Source organism: Tachyglossus aculeatus, chromosome 5, assembly GCF_015852505.1.
Source record: "Tachyglossus aculeatus isolate mTacAcu1 chromosome 5, mTacAcu1.pri, whole genome shotgun sequence".
NCBI classification, from domain to species: Eukaryota; Metazoa; Chordata; class Mammalia; order Monotremata; family Tachyglossidae; genus Tachyglossus; species Tachyglossus aculeatus.
In genome coordinates this window covers 53,654,790-53,674,997 of record NC_052070.1, presented here as the reverse complement: position 1 = coordinate 53,674,997, position 20,208 = coordinate 53,654,790, and the positions used below count along the sequence as shown (strand labels likewise).

The 20,208-nt window shown below is 46.5% G+C and overlaps 1 protein-coding gene across 3 annotated transcripts in view; it reads right to left on the bottom strand.

Moving 5' to 3' along the window:
• FHAD1 (forkhead associated phosphopeptide binding domain 1) overlaps positions 1 to 20,208 on the bottom strand; it is a 109,250-nt gene that overhangs the window by 4,378 nt on the left and 84,664 nt on the right. For all 3 annotated transcript variants that reach the window (XM_038746864.1, XM_038746863.1, XM_038746865.1), the window contains one exon: positions 18,651 to 18,816. In XM_038746864.1, the coding sequence (XP_038602792.1) occupies positions 18,651 to 18,816 (166 nt within the window). The remainder of the gene's footprint in view (positions 1 to 18,650; positions 18,817 to 20,208) is intronic.

Here is a 20,208-nt window from a genome sequence, read left to right as displayed (position 1 = left end):
CTCTGCACATAGTAAGCACTTAATAAATACGATTGATGATGATGATGATGATCTGGATGTCTGCCTGCCATCTAAAACTCATCATGTCCAAGACTGAACTCCTTGTCTTCCATCCCAAACCCTGCCCTCTCCTGACTTTCCCATCACTGTTGACGGCACTACCATCCTTCCCGTCTCACAAACCCGCAACCTTGGTGTCATCCTTGACTCCGCCCTCTCGTTCACCCCTCACATCCAATGCGTCACCAAAACCTGCCGGTCTCACCTCCGCAACATTGCCAAGATCCGCCCTTTCCTCTCCATCCAAACCGCTAGCCTGCTCGTTCAAGCTCTCATCCTATCCTGTCTGGACTACTATATCAGCCTCCTCTCCGATCTCCCATCCTCTCGTCTCTCCCCACTTCAATCCATACTTCACGCCACTGCCCGGATCGTCTTTGTCCAGAAACGCTCTGGGCATGTTACTCCCCTCCTCAAAACTCTCCAGTGGCTACCAATCAACCTACGCATCAGGAAAAAACTCCTCACCCTCAGCTTCAAGGCTCTCCATCACCTCGCCCCCTCCTACCTCACCTCCCTTCTCTCCTTCTACAGCCCAGCCCGCACCCTCCACTCGTCTGTTGCTAATCTCCTCACCGTGCCTCGTTCTTGCCTGTCCCACCACCGACCCCCAGCCCACGTCCTTTCCCTTGCCTGGAATGCCCTCCCTCTGCCCATCCGCCAAGCTAGCTCTCTTCCTCCCTTCAAATCAATCAATCAATCAATCAATCAATCATATATATTGAGTGTTTACTGTGTGTAGAGCGCTGTACTAAGCACTTGGGAAGTACAAGTTGGCAACATATAGAGACAGTCCCTACCCAAGAGTGGGCTCACAGTCTAGAAGGGGGAGACGGAGAACAAAACCAAACATATTAACAAAATAAAATAGAGTAGATATGTACAAGTAAAATAAATAAATAAATAGAGTAATAAATATGTACAAACATATATACATATATACAGATGCTGTGGGGAAGGGAAGGAGGTAAGACAGGGGGATGGAGAGGGGGATGAGGGGGAAAGGAAGGAGGGGGCTGAGTCCCAGACTCAGGCCTCCTGGAGGAGGTGAGCTCTCAGTAGGGCCTTGAAGGGAGGAAGAGAGCTAGCTTGGCGGATGTGGGGAGGGAGGGCATTCCAGACCAGGGGGATGACGTGGGCCGGGGGTCGACGGCAGGATAGGTGAGAACGAGGCACGGTGAGGAGATTAGCGGCAGAGGAGCGGAGGGTGCGGGCTGGGCTGTAGAAGCAAAGAAGGGAGGTGAGGTAGGAGGGGGCGAGGTGATGGAGAGCCTTGAAGCCGAGGGTGAGGAGTTTCTGCTTGATTCGCAGATTGATTGGTAGCCACTGGAGATTTTTGAGGAGGGGAGTAACATTCCCAGAGCGTTTCTGGACAAAGACTATCTGGGCAGCGGTGTGAAGTATGGATTGAAGTGGGGAGAGACAAGAGGATGGGAGATCGGAGAGGAGGCTGATACAGTAGTCCAGATGGGATAGGATGAGAGCTTGAATGAGCAGGGTAGTGGTTTGGATGGAGAGGAAAGGGCGGATCTTGGCAATGTTGTGGAGCTGAGACCGGCAGGTTTTGGTGATGGCTTGGATGTGAGGGGTGAACGAGAGAGCGGAGTCGAGGATGACACCAAGGTTGCGGGCTTGTGAGACGGGAAGGATGGTAGTGCCATCAACAGTGATGGGAAAGTCAGGAGAGGGCAGGGTTTGGGATGGAAGACAAGGAGTTCAGTTTTGGACATGTTGAGTTTTAGGTGGCAGGCAGACATCCAGATGGAGATGTCCTGAAGGCAGGAGGAGATGCGAGCCTGGAGGGAGGGGGAGAGAGCAGGGGCAGAGATGTAGATTTGTGGGTCATCAGCGTAGAGATGATAGTTGAAGCTGTGGGAGCGAATGAGGTCACCAAGGGAGTGAGTGTAGATCAAGAACAGAAGGGGACCAAGAACTGAACCTTGAGGAAACCCCACAGTAAGGGGATGGGAGGGGGAGGAGGAGCCTGCAAAAGAGACTGAGAATGAACGACCGGAGAGATAAGAGGAGAACCAGGAGAGGACAGAGTCTGTGAAGCCAAGGTTGGATAGCGTATTGAGGAGAAGCGGGTGGTCCACAGTGTTGAAGGCAGCTGAGAGTTCGAGGAGGATTAGGATAGAGTATGAGAGCTCACCTCCTCCAGGAGGCCTTCCCAGACTGAGTCCCCTCCTTCCTCTCCCTCTCCTCCCCCTCCCCATCCCCCCCGCCTTATCGCCTTCCCCTCCCCCACAGCACCTGTATATATGTATATATGTTTGTACGTATTTATTACTCTTTATTTTATTTGTACATATTTATTCTATTTATTTTATTTTGTTAATATGTTTTGTTTTGTTCTCTGTCTCCCCCTTCTAGACTGTGAGCCCATTGTTGGGTAGGGACCATCTCTATATGTTGCCAACTTGTACTTCCCAAGCGCTTAGTACAGTGCTCTGCACACAGTAAGTGCTCAATAAATACAATTGAATGAATGAATGAATGAATGGCAAGTTGATTGAGTTTCTGTTTGATGTGGAAGTGGATGGGCAACCACTGCTAGTTCTAGAGGAATGGGAAAATGTAAACTGAACTTTTCTTTGAAAAATGATCCAGACAGAAGAGTGGAGTGGGGAGAGACAGGAGGCAGGGAGTTCAGCAAAAAGACTGACGTAGTAGTAAAGTGGGATTTGACAAGTGCTGGATCAGCATAGTAGCAATTTGGATGGAGAGAAAAGGGTGGATTTTAGCAATGTTGTGAAGGTAGAACTGACAGGCTTGGGTGATAGATTGAATATGTGGATTGAATGAGAGAAATAAGCCGAGATACTGCCAAGGTTACGGGCTTGAGAGATAGGGAGGATAGTGGTATTGTCTGCAGTGGTAGGAAGGATGGGGGAGGACAGGGTCAGTGCAGAACAGGGATAATTTGTGGCCAAATGATTCTTGGAATCTACCTGAAGGGCCATGAGAGGTGATTTCCATGGATTTAAGTCCACTGTATTGGAAAACCCTTTCGTAGCTTTCAACATGAGAAAATAGATAGTGTTCAAAGGCTAAGCAGTTCAGCCGCTGTATTTAAGAGGTAAGGTTGGAACCTGAATTAAAAATTTAGCTGTAATTTTAGAAAGGTCAGTTCACTGTGCTGGAGAGCTCTCCCCCAACAATTATGCCAACGTTTGCCTCTGCAAAGATTAGAATGTACAATCTTTAGGACTGAAACAGTCATGGAATTTTCTTGAAAGACTGGAAATTTCAATTCTCAAGCATCTCATGTGCATCCCATCTTATGCTTAAATCAAATTCCTTTACAAGACTGATGCCGTGGGTCACACTTTCTGAAAGAGAACTGGTGATTCCAAAAAGGTTTTCCAAACCCCACGCTTGAAATGGTGACTGAAGGAGACCAAAACATAAAATCCAAGGAATTTTTTCTAAAGAGGGGAGACATGAGCCCCACAATGCTATTTTTTAAAATGATATTTGTTAAGTGCTTACTATGTGCTAGGCACTGTACTAAGTGATGGGGTAGATATAAAATAATCAAATTAGACATAGTCCATGTCCCACATGAGGCTCACAGTCTTAATCTCCATTTTGCGGATGAGGTAAAACAACCAGAACATATCACCCACTCCTCAAAAACTACAGGGGTTGCCCATCCACCTCCACATTAAATAAAAACTCTTCACCATTGGCTTGAAAGCAATTCACCACCTTGCCTCCTCCTACCTCACCTCACTTCTCTCCTTCTACAACCCAGCCCATAAGTTTCACTCCTCTAGTGCTAACCTCCTCACTGTCTCAATCTCACCTGTCTCGCTGCTGAACCCTAGTCCAAGTCCTCCCTCTGGCCTGGAACACCCTCCTCTCCTCTAATCATCATCATCATCAATCGTATTTATTGAGAGCTTACTATGTGCAGAGCACTGTACTAAGCGCTTGGGAAGTACAAATTGGCAACATATAGAGACAGTCCCTACCCAACAGTGGGCTCACAGTCTAAAAGGGGGAGACAGAGAACAAAACCAAACATACTAACAAAATAAAATAAATAGAATAGATATGTACAAATAAAATAAATAAATAGAGTAATAAATATGTACAAACATATATACATATATACAGGTGCTGTGGGGAAGGGAAGGAGGTAAGATGGGGGGGATGGAGAGGGGGACGAGGGGGAGAGGAAGGAAGGGGCTCAGTCTGGGAAGGCCTCCTGGAGTAGGTGAGCTCTCAGCAGGGCCTTGAAGGGAGGAAGAGAGCTAGCTTGGCGGATGGGCAGAGGGAGGGCATTCCAGGCCCAGGGGATGACGTGGGCCGGGGGTCGATGGCGGGACAGGCGAGAGCGAGGTACGGTGAGGAGATTAACAGCGGAGGAGCGGAGGGTGCTGGCTGAGCTGTAGAAGGAGAGAAGGGAGGTGGGTAGAAGGGGGTGAGGTGATGGAGAGCCTTGAAGCCCAGGGTGAGGAGTTTCTGCCTGATCTAATCTGACAGACAATTACTCTCCCTCCTTTCAAAGCCTTATTGAAAGCACATCTCCTCCAAGAGGCCTTCCCAGACTAAGCCCCTCTTTATCTCATCTCCCACTCCCTTCTGAGTCACCCTGACTCGCTCCCTTTGCTCTTCCCCTCTCCCAGCCCCACAGCACTTACCTATGTATCTGTAATTTTCTTTTATTTATTTGTATTGATGTCTGTCTCCCTCCCTCTAGACTGTAAGCTCATTGTGGGCAGGGAACGTGACTGTTTATTGTTATAATGTACTCTCCCAAGCACTTAGTAATAATAATAATAATAATGGCATTTATTAAGTGCTTACTATGTGCAAAGCACTGTTCTAAGTGCTGGGAGGGATACAAGGTGATCAGGGTGTTCCAGGAGGGGCTCACATTCTTAACCCCCATTTTACAGATGAGGTAACTGAAGTTCAGAGAAGTTAAGTGACTTGCCCACGGTCACACAGCAGACATGTGGCGGAGCTGGGATTAGAACCCATGACCTATGGCTCCCAAGCCCATGCTCTTTCCACTGAGCCATGCTGCTTCAGTGTTCTGCACGCAGTAAGCGCTCAATTAATACGACTGAATGAAGAAATGAAAGTGAGGTTACTTGCCCATGGTCACATAGCAGACAAGCGGCAGAGCTGTGATTAGAACCCCAGTCCTCTGCCTCCTAGGCCAGTGTTCTTTCCACTAGGCCACGTTCCTTCCCACGTTGCTGGGTGGGAGGGGGAAGAGGTGTGGGTGGAATTAGAAAGAAGCTTAATTATCAATCTCAATGCTGTACAAAGGCACCATATGGGTAAGTGTGGCAGAGAACAGAAATGTCAGAAGTTTCCACTTTTCATGTGGCAGAGCCGACAGCCCTACGAGGACTCCTCTTTGCAGGCTCTATCACATCAGCTGCTGTACTTCGGCACAGCCCTTTATTACAGTGTGATCTGTCGCCAAAAACCTCAGCTGCTCAGGCACTTTCCAACTCCTTTGGGCGGTTGCACATATATGGCTAAAATCTCTATGGGTGGCAGGCAGCCAGCAGTATTCCTGGACCCATGGGGCAGCTGCCAACCCCTCTGGAAACACAGCGCTCACTAAGAATCAACCAAGATAGTAGTAATAATAATAATAATAATAACAGTTTTTCTTAAGCATTTTCTATGTTCCAAGCCCCGTTCTAAGCACTGGAGTAGATACATGGTAATCAGGTTGGAGAGAGTCCCCTGTCCCACATGGGGCTCACAGTCTCAATCCCCATTTTACAGATGAGGGAACTGAGGCATGGAGAAGTGAAGTGACTGGTGCAGGGTCACATAACAGACAAGTGGCAGGACTGGGATTAGAACCCATGTCTTCTGATTCCCAAGTCCAAACTCTATCCACTATCCTGAAGTTGGTCCTTGCCATTTTATGTTCTTATTCCCAACTTCAAGACATGTTCCCATGCTATGAAAAATGGAGAGGTTAGGACCGATAGCCAATAATCTACATGCATGTCTTTACCCAGACATACTTACCTGTATATTTTGGCAACTGCTTGGATAATTCTGCTGTGTGGCCTTGGGCAAGTCACTTAAATTCTCTGTGCCTCACTTACCTCATCCATAACATGGGGATTAAGATTGTGAACTCCATGGGGACAGGGACTGTATCCAACCCAATTTGCCTGCATCCACCCCAATGTTTAGTACAGTGCCTGGCACATAGTAAGCACTTAACAAACATTACAGTATCATTTATAATTCAGTTAATTTTGTTACATCAAAACCAGGACTAAATTTACATCTGTGTCTTTCAGCTCTAGCCAGTTCTTTCCAGTGAATCTGGGTGTGAGTTAGCCGGACATTCCTAGACTAGTAAGGCAAGCTAAAGGATCTTAGCAGTTCTGCTGCTACTCACGCCTCAACTCACTCCTGTGGCTTTTCGAGAACTCTTATGGGAATTTTCCTTCACTCCTCCCCTCCCTTTGAATTTATGTCTAGCTATGAATCACATGAGTGAGGCATTGCATTTGGGGGCGAATGTACTAACAGAATCCAAACCGGAGGAAGTGTGAAGAGACTTTTGGATAAATCTCCTCTGATAACGGTAGTGTAGATGTCACCCAAAAATTTCAGTGCTAAACCTGCAACCTAGTTGTGGATTCATCCATCCATATCCCCAACTCAAACCTCTTTCCAGACTCTTCATTCTCCACTCTGCCTCAATAATAATGGGATAGATCAATCAATGGTATTTATTGAGCACTTAGTGTGTGCAGAGCATTGTACTAAACATTTGGGGAATGACAATACAATACAGTTGGCAGACATGATCCCTGCTGCCCACAAGGACCTTACAGTCTGTGATGGGAGGGGGATAGACATTTAAATAAATTACGGACAAGAGAAGTAGTGGAGTATAAGGATATTTATAAAAGGACTGTGGAGATGAGGGTGAGTATCAAAATGCCTAAGGGGTCCACAGCCAAGTGCATAGTCGACACAGAGGGGAATAGGGAAAATGAGGGCTTAAACAGGAAAGGCCTCTTAGAGGAGATGTGATTTTAGGAGGGTTTTGAAGGTGGGGAGAGAGGTAGCCTACCGGCTATGAAAGGAGAGGGATTTCCAGACCAGAGTGAGCATTCAGGCAAGGAGTTGGCAGTGAAATAGACAGGAGTAATTGGTGTTAGAGAAACAAAGTGTGCACACTGGGTTGCAGTAGGAGATACAGTTAAGGTTAGGTAAGAGGGAGAGAACCAACTAGGTTCCTTAAAGCCGATGGTAAGGAAGTTCTGATGCAGAGGTGCATGGGCAACCACTGGAGATATCTGAGGGGTGGGGAAATATAGAACTGAACTGTTTTCCAGAAAAATGATTCAGGTAGCAGAGTGAAGTATGGACTGCAGAGGAGAGACACAGGAGGCAAGGAGATCGATAGGATTGATGCAGTAGTCAAGGTGGGATATGATCAGTTTTGGATCAGCGTGAGCAGTTAGGATGGATGGGAAAGTGTGGATTTTAGTGATGTTGTGATAATAATAATAATGATGGTATTTGTTTAGTGCTTACTATGTCCCAAGCATTGTCCTCAGCGCTGGGGTAGATATAGGGTTATCAGGTTGTCCCACATGGGACTCACAGTTTTAATCCCCATTTTACGGATGAGGTAACTGAGGCACAGAGAAGTTAAGTGACTTGCCCAAAGTCACACAGCTGACAAGTGGTGGAGTCGGGATTTGAACCCACAACCTCTGACTCCCAAGCCCGTGCTTTTTCCACTAAACTATGCTGCTTCTCTAAGGTGGAATTAACAGGATTTGGTGACAGATTGAATATGTGGTTTGAATGAGAAAGGTGATTTGAGGATAAGGCTAAGGTTATGAGCTTGTGAGACAGGGAGTATGGTGGTGCTGTCTACAGTGATGGGAAAGTCAGGGAGGACAAAGGGATTGGGTGGGAAAATGAGTATTTCTGTTTTGGATATGTTAAGTTTGAAGTGTCAACAGGACATTCATGCAGAGGTGTTCTGAGGCAGGAGGAAATGTGAGACTGCAGAGAAGGAGAGAGGTCAGGGCTGAAGAAATAAATTTGGGAATCATCTACATGGAGATAGTAGTGGAAGACCTGGGAGAGAATGGGTTCTTGAAGGAAGTGGGTATAGATGGAGAATAGAAGAGGACCTAGACCTGAGCCTTGAGAGGCCTCCACAGTCAGAGGGTAGAAGGGAGAGGAGGAGCCAATGCAAGAGATTTAGGAGGACTGGTTAGAGAGATAGGAGACTGGAAGAGGATCATGTCAGTGAAGTCAAGGTAATGCTTTCGGGAGAAGGGGGTGGTCCATAGTGTTGAGGACAGAAAATAGGTTGAGGAGGATTAGGATGGAGCAGAGGGCATTGGATTTGGCAAGAAGTCAGTCACTGGTGATCTTAGAGGGGGCTATTTCTGTGGCGTGAAGGGAGTTGAAGTCAGATTGCAGGAGGTCAAGGAGAGAGTTGAAGGAGAGGAGGTGAAGGAAGCAAGTGGAAACAATTTGCTCAAGGTGTTTGGAGATAAATGGTAGGAGGGGAATGGGGCGATAACTAGAGGGTGCTATGGGGTCAAGGGAGGGTTTCTTTAGGATGGGGGATACTGGGGCTGGTTTGAAAGCAGTGGGGAATGGAGCCACTGGAAAGTGAGTGGTGAAAGATGGCGGTCACAGAGGGAAAAAAGGAGGGGCTGATTGTTTTGATAAGGTGGGAAGGGATGGGGTTGGAGACGAAGAGGGACGGAGAAGAACTTGAGAGGAGGCAGGAGATCTCCACTTGAGATACTGTTGGGTAGGATGGGAGGAGTCAAAGATGGGGCAGGAGGAGGAGGGGACTGGAGGAGAGCAGGGGAGATTTCAGGGAGGCCACGCTTAATGGTTTCAATTTTATCTATGAAGTACTAGGCAAGGTCTTGCCATTGTTGACTGCTTCTAGCTGGGTTCCTACTAAAGAAAAAACCACAGAGCACAACACCCAACAGAGGAGTAGAAGCCAGAGCAGGTAAGTAGAGAAAATGCTCCTGTGTTGGCACCCCTCTTACCATCCTCCCACTGCTTCTGGTGTTCCCGCCTTTGCCTGCCAGGACCAAAGCCTGAAGCAAACAGGAGCAGTTTCTCTGCTCACCCGCTCCCTTGCCTCCACCTCCAGTAGATATTCCTGTACACCTGTGAGTAATGGAGAGTGGTTCTCGGATGGCGGGTGGGCGTGGGCTGTGGAGAGGCAGAGTGAAGAGGGAGTACTTCATTCTCGGAGAAATCTTGAGATTGCACAGGTACAGGGAGACTTTGAGCTCAGACAGGAAGAGTTCCTAAAGCAGCTTGCCAACTCTTGTGATTGGGCTCCCTTCCACTTTATAGAAATATCAAGGGAGTAAATGCCAGTGTCTGCAAAACTCAATATCATCATTCTGAGTCCTCTTGTGGAAGACTCCTGGGAGTTAAAGAAGATTATCCCTCCCTGGCCTTCCTGTTGGCCTCCATTGCTGCTTCCTTCAAGAAACTAATTGGATTTGCCAGGCAAGGCCTCCCCCATCCCCTGTAATCTCTCTCTCCCCTCTCACATCTGGGTAACCTGATCCTGCAGAAGGCTCTATTCACCCATACAAAGTATCCATTTAATACAAAAATGCCAACTCAACTGACTTCCTAGTTGCTCCCCCCACCACTAACAAAATACTTCTTCTCCTCATTCCCACGTGCTTCCTGCCTTGGATTTTAAGTCTTTCGAAGCGGGGATGAGGGACTGTGGGTCTCAGAAGGAGATTACCAGATCAGTCAAATCCAATTAATGATCCACACTGCTGTGACTTGGCTCTCAGCAGCCTCTACAGAGCTAGGCCCTGGCACCCTTGGCTGAGGGATGCTTCAAAGCTGCGTTGGGCCAACGAGCTGTAGGAAAAGGTCCTCTAGACTAAACAGTTGCTAAGTCGGAAGGAGAGCCACAGAGGAGGAATAAAGGAGCTGCAGGGGCACTGTGATTTCCTTCTAGTTTGGGGTACTTGGAAAGTGCTGCAGCTGCTGACCTTCTGGGAAGAGAATGTCACTGGGCCTGCTTTAAAAAAGTTATCTTCAAAGGCAGGGGACAACCTCCATAAAGCTGCTTTCAGAGTCCCTGTATTAGAACTGCTGGCTCTTGCTACACATTGGACAAGGGGCTCTAAAGCCAGAAGTGTGTTTTACAAAAGGGGTGGCTAAAGGAATAAAAAAAGAAGCAGATTCAGACTTTCTTAAACTCAGAGCCATATCTACAGTGGCTAAAGTTTCAGTAAATGAAATAAGTTCTGGATGTGTTCTAACAGCCCAAATATTTGATTCATGGGCGTATGTTTGTTTCAGCAGCCCATTTCTCCAAAACACTGGTTTTAACTGAGAGGGTGAAACAGACCATTATTTTGGGTGGCCCAGTGATTTTTGAATGTTTCCACCTGTCGCTGCTGCCCATGCTCCTTTCTGTGAGATTTCCAGGACCTCCAAGGCTTTGGCAGCAGCTGAGTGGACCTGCTTACAGATCCACCAGAGTAATTTTTTTTTTAAATGACATTTGTTAAGCGTTTACTGTGTACAAAGCAATGTTCTAAGCACTGGGGAAATACAAGGTGATCAGGCTGTCCCGGGGGTGCTCACACTTTTAATCCCCATTTTACAGATGAGGTAACTGAGGCTCAGAGAAGTGAAGTGACTTGCCCAAAGTCCCACAGCTAAGTGGCGGAGTCAGGATTTGAACCCATGACCTCTGACTCCAAAGCCTGTGCTCTTTCCACTGAGCCACGCTGCTTGAGACCCAACTGGTTTTCAAAATGTGCAATGAAAAAAAGTGTTATTGGCATCCAAGATGCATTTGGAAACATCTGCCCCTCCTCACAGGATTGTGTTTGGCACGGCAGATGTGAGCCGGGTGCTGAGTGGAGAAACATATCTTTCCGTCAGCTCCACTTATAGGTGTGAAGTAGGGGAGAAGGGGATGGGACACAGAATAGGAGCAAGTTCCCAGTTTTCCAACAGCCTCTGGGCCCCAGTAGACTATGCTCTGCTAGAGGCTTGTGGCTGCCCTCAGGTCGACGCGAGCCCTCTTTACTGCTCAGATTCCCTTCTGGCCACAGAACTGACAGTTTGGGGAGAAGGGTCATTTAGGAGGGGATTTTCCCAGGGCCTTAAGGCAGCCCCTTCCTCAGGTGAAGGGGGGACAGAATCAAGGCTTGTGGAAAGAGCATGGGCTGGGAGTCAGAGGATTTTTCTTTAATGGTATTTGTTAGGTGCTAACTATGTGCAAACACTGTTCTAAGCGCTGGGGTAGGTACAAGTTAATTAAGTCAGACACAGTCCCTGTCCTGCGTGGGGCTCAGGGTCTAAGTAGGAAGGAGAACATCTATTGAATCCCCATTTTACAGTTGAAGAAACAGAAGCATGGAGAGGTTAAGTGACTTGCCCATGGTCACACACACTGAAAGCAATTGGGATTGTAGGCCCCCCTGCCGGACAACCTGATCACCTTGTAACCTCCCCAGTGCTTAGAACAGTGCTTTGCACATAGTAAGTGCTTAATAAATGCCATCATTATTATTATTACTATCATTATCATTAGCAATTGAGGTGGGATTAGTACCCAGGTCCTTCTGAATCCCAAGCCCATGCTCTTCTCACTAGGTGACATAGGGCCCTAATTTCTGCTCCACCGCTTGCCTGCTGTGTGACCGTGGGCAAATCACTTCACTTTGGCTCAGTTTCCTTATCTGTAAAATGGGGATGAAATACCTATTCTCTTTTCCTTTCAGACTGTGAACCCCAATTATCTAGTATCTACCCCAGGGCTTAGTACAGGGCTTAGCACATAGGAAGCACTTAACAAATACAATTAGTATCATTATTATTGTTAATAAGAGTGGTGGTGTCTCTTGATTCATTTGTTTTTAGTTCAGAACACATTGCCACCAACTGGGTTTCCCTCTTCTTTCTGGCCAGCTCTTCCACACTTCATCTCCTCAAGATCTCTCACAAGTCTTCCCTGCCATACCCTTCAGTACCCTCTGAGCAGCTTCTCCACTGACACCACCCTTCTAGCTTTCCTTTAGCTTCTTTAGGGTTAAGAAGCTTGATTGTGTTTCATTTCCTGGCACACAGCATCAGGGCAGTAGAGGCTGAGGCAGTGTTATGGTGTGAGGTGATGTGATGTGTGTGTGTGTACACGGCTAGCTCTTGGTTACATTTGTTATTTTCCTGATTTCCCAGCTTCCTGTCTCTTCACATTCCTGTCCATACTTAATTCTGCTGCATGAATCATTTATCAAAAACGTTTAGTCCATGTCTTCTCACTCCTCAAGAACCTCCGATGGCTGCCATCCACCTTCACATCAAACAGAAACTCCTTCCCATCGGCTTTAAAGCACTCCGTCATCTCCCTCCATCTTATCTTACTTCACTGATCTCCTACTACAGCCCAGCCTGCACATTCCATTCCTCTAGTGCCAGCTTACTCACTATGCTCCAATCTTGTCTATCCTGCCTCCAACCCCTTTCTCAAGTCCTCTCCTTAACCTGGAACTCCCTCCTCCTTCCATATATGTCAGGCCACCACTCTCTCCATCTTCAGAGCATTATTAAGGTCACATTTCCTCCAACAGGCCTTCCCCGATTAAACCCTCTTTTCCCCAGCTCGCTCTTGGATCTGTGATCTTTGGACAATGGATATTTGCCCCACCTCTAACCCCAACGCACTTATGTGCATATGGTAAAATTATATAGCATGTTATTTATTTATTCATATTAATGTCAGTCTCTCCTTTTAGACTGTCAGCTTGTTATGGGCAAGGGATGTGTCTGCTAATTCTGCAATATTGCACTCTCCCAAGTGCTTAGTACAGTGCTTGGCACATAGTATGAGAAGCAGCGTGGCTCAGTGGAAAGAGCCCGGGCTTTGGAGTCAGAGGTCATGGGTTCAAATCCCAGCTCCACCAATTGTCAGCTGTGTGACTTTGGGCAAGTCACTTAACTTCTCTGTGCCTCAGTGACCTCATCTGTAAAATGGGGATTAAGACTGTGAGCCCCCTGATAGACAACCTGATCACCTTGTAACCTCCCCAGTGCTTAGAACAGTGCTTTGCACATAGTAAGCACTTAATAAATGCCATTATTATTATTATAAGTGTTCAATAAATACCATTGAGTGATTCCCCCTAAATAGTCTGTTAGTCTTAGGATCTGTACCCTTTTAGCACTTGATATTCACCCCACCCTCAGCCCCACAGAGCTTACATGCATAGCCATAATTTATTTTAATGTGTATCTCCCTTCTATACTATAACCTCCTGGTGGGCAGGGAAAGTGTCTACCAACTCTGTTGTTTTGTACTCTCCTAAGTGCTTAGTACAGTGCTTTGCATACAGTAAATGCTCAATAAATACAATTGATAGATTTGATTGAACTGCTTGCAATGTGAAAAGAGAGAGTTACAATTGAACATATAACTCTGCTTAGGCCATTGGTTTAAGTTATGGATATATTCTTTATCCATCATCCAGCTGCTCCTTAAGCATGTGCATTTTTCTGGTTTGCTAATTTCTGTGATCTTAAAAATATCTTAACCCAAAGGGCATTTGAGCCTCCTTATATAAAACTCCATCCTCCAGGTAGGAAGGAAAAAAAAAAAGAAAAAACAAAGTAATCAAATCCAGGATTGGAGAACTACATTTCTGAGCCAGCAGCGAACTGAAGGTAAGGGATGGAGAGAAAAATTACATCTTTCAGCTCCTTTGCCTCACTCTTTGTAATCAAATCCACCGAATCCAATTCCCTGTGTCCATGTAACAGGGGAAGAACAATGCTGACACAGATTGCCCAAATAAGCCAGGAGATTCCCTTCCCCAGAGTCTGTCTACCTCTGCTCCCTCGGGAACACTTAATCTTGTGGTTATGTGTTAAGAATTGAAGTTAATGCTTCCACACAAGCTCCTGTCATCACATGGAAAATGAACTGATACCAAAATGCGAATCAAGTAAGGCCTTGTGGGGACAAAGCTCTTAAACAGGGTAAACTGTCTCTAGGTTTGGGGCGTTGGGAGTGAATTACGATTCTGAATTTGTCCCAGGGTAAGGCATTTCACCTCATCTTCTCATCTAGGAAAAGGGGGACAAGAAAACCAGCTCACAAGAACCCTATGGGATAATTCATTAAGGACTGAATAAAAAAGTAAAAACACTATTAAAGGGCTGCACTCTATTAAGTTATCTGTCATATTTCAATCAATCGATGGTATTTATTGAATGCTTACTATGTGCAGAGCACTGTACTAAGTACTTGGGAGAGTACAACAGAATTAGCAGATACATTCCTGCCCATAATGAACTTACAGTCTAGCGGGGGAGACAAGACATAAATATGAATAAATAATAATACATAATTTAAAGATATGTATGTAAGTGCTGTGGGGTTTGGGGTGGGATGAATATCAACTGTCCAAAGGTCACAGATCCAAGTGCATAGATGACACAGAATGGGGAAAGAGCCAGGGAAAAGAGGGCTTAATTGGGGAAGGTCTCTTGGAGGAGATGTGACCTTAATTATGCTTTGAAGATGGAGAGAGTGGTCGTCTGGCATATATGGAGGTCAGCGGGGGGAGTTCCAGTCTAGGAAGAGGACATGGGAAAGGTGTCCCTTCAGCAGCACTTCATATGTTAGGGCCTCAGAATTCAACTACTGAAGCAGCCTGGCCTAGTGGAAAGAACATGCTCGGGCATGGAAGTCAGAGAACCTGAGTTCTAATCCCAGCTCTGCCACTTTCCTACTGGGTGATCTTGGGCAAATCATTTCACTGCTCTGAACCTCGGTTTCCTCACCTGTGAAATGGGGAGTGACCTACTCCCTCCAATTTAGATTATGGGACAGAGGCTGAATGTGTCCAACTTGATTAACTTGTACTACCCCAGCAGCTAGTTCAGTGCTGGGCACATAATAAGTGGAGTGGAAGAAAAGGAAAGGAGAAAAAGGAAAAGGGTCAGAAGTACTCTGACATGGTGGGGTTGCATGGCTGGGTTTCCCCACTAAAATAAAAGTGGGGGGTCTCCATCAGACCCTATTGAGTGTGGGGTTGGGCTGGGCTGGGTCCCACAGTTTGGGGCGGGCTTCGAGCTAAGATGTTAAGTGGTTTTAAGACAGCTCCTGGAAGTCTCACCCAACTGAAGGCCAACTTCTCTGTTGCTACTCTGACCCCATGGGTCCTTGCCAAGTCAAAGCAAACTCTGGCCATCTGCACCAGGAGAGCACCATCTTAGAGACAACAGGTCATAGTACATAGAGTCAAATTCACAATAACAGAAACTTGAAAAGGTGTTAGCCAAGGTCTTCCCTGAGATTTCTGGAACTGAAATGCACTGGGGCTTATTAAGTGCTTGTTCATTCTTTCACTCAGTCACATTTATTGGGCACCTACTGTGTGCAGAGCACTGTACTAAGCACTTGGAAAGTATAATACAGTAATAAAAAGAGAAAATCCCTGACCACGATAGGCTTATAAACTTGAGCGGGGCCCATCTGCACTTGCCTTGAACCTCACATCCACTTCTCCCCTCTAGCACAGGCTTCTGCAGAGCATCAGATGGTCACTGAATGTGAGCAGGAAGGAGGAGTAGAGTTGGAAAAACCACTGAGGCAGCCGAGCTGCTTTTATGGGGAAGTGGAATACATAGTCACTCAGGGCTACCAATTTGCAGAGGCTGCCCTTTCTAGGTTCTTTCCCTCCTTTGTGAAGAATGAAACCCCCAAAAGCAGAGGCCTTGAAGAGCGTACCCTCCCCGCCTTTCTTCAGCGGCTGGGGTTTTGTGCTTGGGCTGGAGGGTGAATAAGGAGTGGAGCTGCCTAATGCTGAAGTAATTCTGCTCCTTAAACTGCCCTTCCCAGGATCAGTTTAAGGTAGAAGGCAGTGGAGGGAGTGGGAGGTTTTGGAGTGGCAAGCCATTTCACTCTGTATTTCCACCTTGGATCTTCAGCCAATGCTGAAAGGCCTGAAGAAATAGGACAGCACACTCTTTTATATCATTCTGCTCCCAGCACAATATAGCTCAGGTGCCATAACTAGGCAGCTGAGTCACCCCCAGAATTCCCCTACCCCCTGAACCCAGCAGGTATCTAGCAGTACCTTAGGACAGACGTGCAGATTTTTCTATTTGTTCTGACGACTTGACACCTGTCCACGTTTTGTTTTGTTGTCTGTCTCCCCCTTCTAGACTGTGAGCCCGTTGTTGGGTAGGGACCGTCTCCATATGTTGCCAACTTGTACTTCCCAAGTGCTTAGTACAGTGCTCTGCACACAGTAAGCACTCAATAAATACGATTGAATGAATGAATGAATGAATGAGGTGCCCTGGTCCTTGGAGAGAATGGCTCTGGGCTGAGCAGGCCTGGTGGAAGGTGTGGGCTGGGATGGGGCTGGATCTCACTGGGATTCTGACTGTCCGAAGGGAGATCATGTAGTGGATTTCTAATTAAGCCCAACAGCCCAGGACTCTTCCTCGAGTCAGTGCATTGAAACTCTAGAAGTCTCTAGTCTCTACCCCTTGCCCATGTCCTCCCTCTGGCCTGAAACTCCTTTGCCTTTCATATCAGACAGACCACCTCTCTCCTCATCTTCGAGGCTCTACTAAAATCATATCATCTCCAAAAGACCACTCTTGAATAACCCCTCATTTCCTCACCCTATTTGCCCTCCTGTGTCACCTACGTACTTGGGCCCGTAACTCTTAAGTCTTGTGATACTCTCCCTACGTCAAGGCCTTCAGCCCTTATATCCATGCTGTGCACACAGTAAATGCTTAATAAATATGATTGACTGTGGGGGGCTGCCTCTCAGTGCATGTCTCCAGGCACAGAGGAACTGGTGAGAGTGAAAGCAGGCACTGCTATGGTAAAAACAACTCCTGTACATGTCCTGCTGGCCATAGGGCATACCTCTCTGCTCAGCCATAGTGGCAAGTGGCCTTTAGAAGCAGTGTGGCTCAATGGAAAGAGCCCGGGTGTCAGAGGTCATGGGTTCTAATCCCAACTCCACCACTTGTCAGCCGTGTGACTTTGGGCAAGTCACGTCACTGGGCCTCAGTTTCCTCACCTGTAAAATGGGGGTGAACACTGTGAGCCCCATGTGGGACAACCTGATCACCTTGTAACTTCCCCAGTGCTTAGAACAGTGCTTGGCACATAGTAAGCACTTAACAAATGCCATCATAATAATAATAATCCATATCCTTATGATTTGCCATTTCCCTTATCTGTACATCATTATAATGTCTGTTTCCCCCCTCTACACTATAAATTCCTTGTAAGCAGGAATCATATCTACCAACGCTATTGTACTGTACTCCTCCCAAGGGTTGAGTACAGTGCTCTGCACATAGAGAAGCAGCATGGCGTAGTGGATAGAGCATGAACCTGTGAGTCAGAAGGCCATGGGTTTTAATCCCAGCTCTGCCATCTGTCTGCTGTGTGGCCTTGGGCAAATCACTTCACTTTTCTGTGCCTCAGTTACCTCATCTGTAAAATGGAGATTGAGACTGTGGAGTCCCAGGTGGAACAGGGACTGTGTCCAGCCTGATTAGCTTGTATCTACCCAAGCGCTTAGAATGGTGCTTGACATATAGTAAGCACTTAAAAATACCATTATTATTATTATTATGTCCTCAAGAGATACCACTGATTGATTTATTGCCCCAGTTTCGAAGAGGGTTCAGAGTTGGGAGCTGTCCTGGCTCTGACCCCTCAGGACACCTAGGGCCTGAAGCGGGTTCTCTGTGGCCACGTAAAGCTGACTCACCACAGCCCCATAGTAATCCTGGAGAATCTTAAAACTACCGTGAACTTTGTGGAAGCAGGGGATGCTACATCCATTAGTCAAATTGCACGTTCCTAGGTTCTTGGGGGACGACTCTGCCTAGCACAGTGGATCACTACAGTTTCTCCTCTATTCATTCTTATCTCCCTTGTCCCAGCGGTTCCATTTAAAAACAACCCTGACAGTGCTGAGGAAGGAAGGGTACGAAGAGCTAGAGGCGTGGAATTTGACCTCGAGTGGGTCCCCTGTCTTCTAATAATAATAATAATAATAATAATAATGGCATTTATTAAGCGCTTATCATGTGCAAAGCACTGTTCTAAACGCTGGAGTAGATACAAAGTAATCAAGTTGTCCCACGTGGGGCTCATAGACTTAATCCCCATTTTACAGATGAGGTAACTGAGGCACAGAGAAGTTAAGTGACTTGCCCAAAGTCACACAGCTGACAAGTGGTGGAGCTGGGATTTAAACCCATGACCTCTGACTCCAAAGCCCAGGCTTTTTCCACTGAGACACACTGCTTCTAATGACCAGGACATATTTGAGTCTTCAAGACAGGACACCTTTAGCTCTAAATTCACTGTGGGCAGGGAATGTGCTTGTTTATTGTTATATTGCACTCTCCCAAGCACTTAGTATAGTGCTTTGCACATAGTAAGCGCTCAATAAGTACGGCTGGCTGGTTGGATGAAGTTTAGACAAATTTCTTCCTTTCTCTTGACTGTCTTTTCACCTTGGTTAAATCAAGTATAATCATTGCCACCAAAATCTGCTTACCTTCTGCTGCTTAACAGCTCTGCTCATCCTCCTTTCTTGATTTAGCTGGGCCTGGGTCCTCTCCAGGGCCTCTCTGAGCAAAGCATTTTCTTCAGCCTCTTTGTGAACATCATCTTCCAGTTTATTTATCTGTGACTGGTACATCTGCAGAGAAACTTTACTCAGCCTGGGCAAAGAGAAGAAATTAAGTCATTTTTTCTCTCATTTCTTTCAGCGTTTGTAAAGTTGTTTAACACGCGGCTTAAGGAAAAGCTGTCAACCCTCTAGGAGGTGTTCAGCATGAGTCATGGTTCAGGAGGCTCACAGTGGAGAAGGGGAATGAGCCCCAGCAATGCCTAAAACAGTCTCTTCGTTTCTCTCAAGATTTGATCTTTCAGAAAACAACCATAGTCTAGAAGCAGCAGTGGAGATGGGTGCCACAAAGAGTTGGGTGAAGCTGTATGATACTCGGGATCCCCTCATTTTTTCTTGCAAATATTTGGAAGTTTAAATGAGAATATCGGAGTTTCCATTCACGACCACTTTCTTTTGGGAGGAAAGAAAAATCTGCCTCCCTGTGACACTGATTTTCAATTCTCTCCAGGCCTTACAGATTCCCAGATGCTTAGCCACTGGAAGCAGGATGGCATACGAGATAGAGCACAGGTCTGGGAGTCAGAAGGTCATGGGTGCTAATCCCAGCTCCGCCATCTGTTTGCTGTGTTACTTTGGGCAAGTTACTTAACTTCTCTCTGCCTGTTACCTCATCTGTAACTTGGGGATTGAGACTGTGAGCCCCACGTGGTACAGGAACTGTGTCCAGCCTGATTAGCTTGTATCCACCCCAGTGCTTACTACAGTGCTTGACACATAGTAAGCACTTAACAAATACCACAATTATTATTATTATTATTATTATTATTATTATTATTGTTTCACACAGGAAGGGATCAGGGACTTAACTCCTGATGAGTTATTTAACAACTTTCTGGGGAGGCTCTATGTTGTAGTGGGAGAGCTACTGCTCTAGAAGTCAGAGGTCCTGGGTTCTAGTCCCACCTCTGCCACATGTCTACTGAGTGGCTTTGGGCAAGGCACTTACCCTCCCCATGCCTCAGTTTCCACATCTGTAAAATGGGAATAAAAATACCTGAACCCTACCGCACAAGGGTGTACTGGGGAGCAAATTAAAACAGTGAGAAGCAGTGTGACTCAGTGGAAAGAGCCCAGGCTTTGGAGTCAGAGGCCATGGTTTCAAATCCCTGCTCCGCCAATTGTCAGCTGTGTGACTTTGGGCAAGTCACTTAACTTCTCTGAGCCTCAGTTACCTCATCTATAAAATGGGGATTAAGACTGTGAGCCCCCCGTGGGACAACCTGATCACCTTGTAACCTCCCCAGCGCTTAGAACAGTGCTTTGCACATAGTAAGTACTTAATAAATGCCATCATTATTAATGTAAGGTGCTTTGGCAATAAAAGCACCAAATAGAAACTCAGAAGTAGCATGGCCTAATGGACAGAGCATGGGCCTAGGAGTCAGAGGGCCTGGGTTCTAACTCCAGCTTCGCCACATGTCCG